The 5,801-nt window shown below is 33.9% G+C and overlaps 1 protein-coding gene across 1 annotated transcript in view; it reads right to left on the reverse strand.

The window, feature by feature from the left end:
• Positions 1–958: 958 nt before the first annotated feature.
• LOC103803147 (sodium channel protein type 2 subunit alpha) overlaps positions 959–5,801 on the reverse strand; it is a gene marked incomplete at its 3' end in the record, with an annotated part of 49,998 nt that continues 45,155 nt past the window's right edge. The window contains exons 21-26 of the mRNA XM_009075684.1: positions 4,214–4,495; positions 3,619–3,672; positions 2,399–2,536; positions 1,679–1,783; positions 1,245–1,515; positions 959–1,032 (exon numbers count right to left, since the gene is read on the reverse strand). Of these exons, the coding sequence (XP_009073932.1) occupies positions 959–1,032; positions 1,245–1,515; positions 1,679–1,783; positions 2,399–2,536; positions 3,619–3,672; positions 4,214–4,495 (924 nt within the window). The remainder of the gene's footprint in view (positions 1,033–1,244; positions 1,516–1,678; positions 1,784–2,398; positions 2,537–3,618; positions 3,673–4,213; positions 4,496–5,801) is intronic.

Below are 5,801 nucleotides of genomic sequence, written 5' to 3' on the forward strand. Positions count from 1 at the left end.
GCCAAGAACATACCTAGAGAAAAACAAGTTAAACTAGTAAAGAATATTATTACATTTAACCACTGCTAAAGATTTATCCTACAAACACTGTAGAACTTTTAAAGACCAGGATATTTAAACAGAGTTTGAGAAATTAGCCATTCAGTTGCTTTTACAAAACCTTTACAGTTGGTATGGGCTGCCTTAGAAAGCCACAAATCCCAATAGAAATTCTGAAGGAATTTGCAGGATCAATGATGATGAAGCATCAGTGATGTTTCTGAGTATTAATTGTATGACGATGTAGATAAACAGACACTCAAATACATAAAATCAATCTCTTTTAGGACAGACTGATAGCTAGTGTATGTAGAGTGACAAATGCTGAGACCAGAGGAATCTGAAGAAAGATCATATTTACAGCAGTATTAAAATGCCATGCAATCAAGTTAGGGTATTCAAAGAAAATATGTATGTCTGAAGAGAACTGCAACTTCTTAATCATACATATAATAACGTGAACACAAGTTTATTGTTAATGACACAGCAATTCCAAACATAAACAAACTGATAATAAAAAGGCTTCTTAGAACTCACTGAAGAGTTTAAGTATTGAGCATTATATTATGTGCCTCAAAGCAGAAAAATAAATGCATCCTGTTTCGATAAAAAAATAACAAAGCCAATTTGTACATTAAGGAGTTCTGAAAAGTTAAAATAACAGAATATTTAATACATTTATTTCAGGTTTTCTACTCTAGATAAAGCAAAGATTAGTGGAGTCATTATTTGTTACAGCTGCTTCAGCTCTGCTTCTTCAGTTGCTCACTCTGTCTCAGGCATAAAACCTGTCAGGATCAAACAAACCTCCGAAGTAAGGAGAGGGTTTTACCCTGCTGTCTGGGGTATGTGTATCCTCACCTAGTAACAGTCCCACACAGATTCTGCTCTTGGATTTTGGATTGATGGACTCTTTTACCTGCAACTGCAAGTTTATGTCAAAATTGCCTCTCATGTTTTTCCTAAGGTTTTTCCTATGTTGAGGAATATCTCCTGAATTTGGAAGAAAGATCTAATTTCAACTAATAAAAAAGTGGGAGTGTGCAAAGCATCCTGCTAAAAAATTTCTTAGCATACTTTTCAGTTATCCTATGGATAAGACTTTCTAGTGACAATGTTGAACCAAAATATAAATAGATTTTACATGACAAAAACGCTTCAGTTTTCACAGAATTAGATACGACACAAAAATGAATTGCTCTTACCTACTATTGAGAGAATGACAACCACAAAATCAAAAATATTCCAGCCTATAGTAAAGTAGTAATGGCGAAGTGAAATCAATTTCAGGACACACTCTCCAGTGAAAAGTACAATAAACACCAGGTTAATCCAATACAGGATGTTTTCCATGTCTTCACTCTGATCGTCTGTTTCTACCATCATTGTGACCATATTAAGGCAGATAAGTATCATGATACTGATATCAAATGCTTGTTTAGTTACAAAATCAAAGACCATGCCTTGGAATTTGTTCTGTTGGAGGGAGAAAAGAGAAAAAATATATTTCAGGTGAATAAGGCTTTTCTTATATCACTTCTTGTTTCAGCTTACAACTTATTTCAGCCTAAGATGTTAATTTAAAAAACTCCAATCTTTAAATAGATATAAAAGTAACAGAAAATATTTTTATTCTTACTGCTGGTCGAGGTATAGGCTTCTGTGGTTTCTTGGAACCCAGTTTTTTCATGGCATTGTAGTATTTCTTTTGTTCTTCTGTCATAAAAATGTCTTGACCTCCAAAGTAAACCACAGAGAAAAAAACTGGTTACAATCACAGATCTCTATTGATTACTTATGAATAAAGGTACTGAATAGTAGTAATCACTCTTGTTCTTGTTTAGGACAGACATAAAAATACTTCCATAATTTTTATAAATTAAGTATTAGGCTACACGAAGCGTTAAGTTCTGCAGCTGAAACAGGGATACCTTTAGAGGCAGTGTTGACAAAAAGACTAAAGAGAGTATGAATAAAGATAATACAAGGTTTATTATTAAAGTTCAGAAATCTACACTGCTGAGCTCTCTGGCATGAAGGTAGTATTGCAAAGATTTTTATAGCTACATTTTGTTAGTTCAATTGCCAGACTTATTTATGAGTCTATTACAGACTCCAGACTCAGATCCACATCTTTACAAAGAAGACATTGATTATTTCACTAACCATAGACAGACATATAGTCACTTGTCCATCAAACCCTCATGAAGCCAACCTATAAGCTTTTATAATGTAATATATTTAATATGCGGAGCTCATATTAATGATCACAAAAGAAAAAAATGCATAAAATTATTATGAGTGGACCAAAAATAAAGGTTTTTTTGCTTTCTTTTCAGAATAATCATGAAGTACTTATCTTCTTTTTCTGCTGGTTGAAATTGTCTATGATGACACCAATGAAAAGGTTCAAGGTAAAAAATGATCCAAAGATGATAAAGATGACAAAGTAAAGATACATGTACAGGTTATCTTCATACTTAGGCTGATCCAAAACCTGCAAAAAAGGCATAGAAACTAAGTCTTAGTTTAATGGTGAGCACAGAATATCTGCTGGATAGAATTTAGGGCTCTATCACTCTGATCTTTGCTTCTTATAGTCAAGTTCTGACAAATCTCTTCCACTGATCTTTAATCTATGAAGTTACATTCTTGACAAAGAACTTTGCTATCAAACTGGATAATTTTGTTAAAAAAATTTAACTGGCCTGTATGAGTGTAGAATAAATACTGAAGACATGATTGATTTATACTAGTCAAGTTCAGTCTGTCTGAAGTCTACAGGCAACCAGAAACATCAGCTTGTAAAGCTGCAGAATTCCAATATTGTGGGAGGCCTCCACTGTGGGCTTGTGGACCTTTCACTGCTATAGGCACTTAGAAAACTGCACAGGATTATGGGAGAGTGGCATTCAAGCCATATTTATACTAAGTATATTTTATTGTTACAGCTATGCACATTTACTTGTTGTAAATGTGTAAATTTCATTGTTACAGCTATGCACATTTACATGCCTCCAACAGGCCTCTGGTTGTGAGCGCAGCTTACCAAAAAGCTGGAGCTTTACCAGTATAGTTTATTCAGCTGTCTACTTAGAACTAGAGGAAAACTTGCACCAAGGCAGCAAGGGCAAGAAGGGCAAAAGGGCAAGAAAATGCACAGGAACATTGCCCTAAAGAAAGGAGTCACGTGGCTTGCAGAGCATAGTTAAAGTCTTAATTTGAAAAAAAGATCAGTATTACAAAAAAAACAATCTCCATATCAGTGCCTGTTTCCAAATGTAAAGAATGCCTCAATGCACAATGGGAGGAGGAAATGGCACTTCACAGCAATAGTTAAGTCTGCTGTGGGGTTGAGGAATTTTGGTCCAAGACAGAGAACATGGAATTCTTTAGGACTGCTCCTCTGCTTTCCTCCCCTCTCATTTTTCTTATGATTTTCATTTTCTTTAACTACAAAATTATAGTAACTCTTTGTTCTCTCATTTTTACTGTTATTTCCGAAAGATGTTAAAATTACATTCTTAAATCTTGGAGCTCATACAGTCAAAACAAATGGAGACAAGGAACTATACTTACATTACGAGAATCCACAGCTGCGTACATGATATCCATCCATCCTTTAAATGTAGCCTATAAAAAGAACACCAGTGTTTGTGTCACACTTTTCCTGGAAAATGGCTTGTCAGAAACACTGTTTAAGAGCTGAAGACTGTGTGTCTTCAGCCTTCATCATAAATACCAGTACAGTGCAATGTTAATAGCTGACTCTTGTTTTCTATTGTATGTTTTATTCATGTACAAGAATTGCAAGCAAATTCTAATATCTGACTATAGAGGCCACAGCATCTAATAAGAACTTTCATCTATTATGAGTAGTATCTGACATAAAAGGGCTTTTTGGTGCATGAGCAATATAGGTGTACTTGATACAGATTCAATTCAGCTAGGGTGTATTAGGTTTGAATGACATGGGTTTTTTTCTCATAGTCAGCATAGCCTCTAGGCTTTGTGTTACTTCTCTGGAGTCATGGATTTCTCTCACACTTCATAATTCAAACCAAGTAGTGAGAGACAAAATTTCTAAATGAGAAAAAGCAACGAAAAATTACTTTTTACTGTTATAAGTAAACAACAGAGACACAGAAATAAAAATTAAGGAGTGGTGACTTACCACTTGAAGCAGAGAAAGATAACCAAGGCCTACGTTATCAAAGTTAACCTTCACATTCTTCCACCGGGCAGTTTCGTTGTTTTGTATGAGCTCCTCACATTGACTATAGTTGTTGATTTGACTGATATCAAATCTCTCATCAGTTGTAGTGTTAACGCAGTAGTAAAATTTTCCAGCAAACAGATTTACTCCCATGATACTGAAGATCAGCCAGAATATAAGGCAAACAAGAAGCACATTCATAATAGATGGAATCGCTCCTAACAGGGCATTCACAACCACCTAGAGTACAAGTGAAATCCAAGAGAGACATCGTAAGAACACAGGCACCAATATCTTGCAAATGCTTCATCAGCCCTTCTTAAATGTAATACTCTGTTATAATTCCAGTATCTCTGTTACACATTTTTAATTGTTGAGAGTAGCAAGTCAGAAAAGCAGTATAGAGGTAAGAGAAAATGTCACCATAATTATAAGGAAAACATACAAACAGTAGCAAATAGCCTTAAAGAATGGGAAAAATAAGAAACAAGTAAACCAAAATGCAACAAGAAAAAATTATTACTTTTAGAATATTTACTTAATGTATGTCTGCAAAAACATGTTCATGGTATTGAAAATCACTGATTGAATCAAATAAAATAATTCTTTTATATTACATGTTTACTGGATAAACAGTTAAAATCTATTACTGAGCAAACTTTTAACTGAAAGTGAGTTTAAATATTTGTAAAAAATAAAACTCAGGGATATTTGTATGTTCATTTGGATGCCTATATATGAAATCAGAAAAGCAGAAATGTCCAAACCAGGAAACCTGCTGAGTATCTGAACACAGCAAAGCTGTTGGTGTTCAGGCAAGTGGCAGGTAAACCTTGAAGAAGAGACTTGATTTAATTCCCAAATGAATTTTTGGGAGAATCAGGCTTCAGGAAAGAAAAATGTGGAAATGAGTTCATGTATGATGATAAGCAATGATTAAAACCATGCCAGAATAAAAAGAAAACAGTAAGGAAAATGAAATTAGGGAGAAAATAGGTCCATCATGAATGAGAATTATTTAGTTAATGATGGAATCAATGAACCATCAAGTTAGTTAATTCCTATTTTAAATCTTTTTGTAAGTAAGTCCAAGAATGTAAAATTTAATAACTATGGAGCACTGCTGCCAACTTTGCCAAAACAATTGAATCAGATCCTTAGAACCTAAAGAAGAGTTTTTTTAATGCAGAACACTCGCTGTTACATTGATGGGATTGTTTAGAATTAATTTAGTTTATATGATGTTCATAGTACAGCAGATCCTCTAGCATACTAAGCTAATTGTTTCCATTTGAAATATAAATATACAGTTTAAGCCTGTAAAATATTTTGGCATTATATTTTTATCTACAATTAATAGCTTTCATAGGATCAATTAATTATAAAATTAGACATCCAGAAAGATCACCTTTCATTCCTTGCTATTTTACAGAACAGAAAATAAAACCTTCGAATGTTAAGAGTGTACGACAAACCACAGTCATGTATACTATAAAGTAGAATTGGGCTGAAGGAAAGAAGAAATACTTGTTTTACTTTCAGGGCT

The sequence above is a fragment of the Acanthisitta chloris genome, unplaced genomic scaffold, assembly GCF_000695815.1.
Source record: "Acanthisitta chloris isolate BGI_N310 unplaced genomic scaffold, ASM69581v1 scaffold7365, whole genome shotgun sequence".
Taxonomy (NCBI): domain Eukaryota; kingdom Metazoa; phylum Chordata; class Aves; order Passeriformes; family Acanthisittidae; genus Acanthisitta; species Acanthisitta chloris.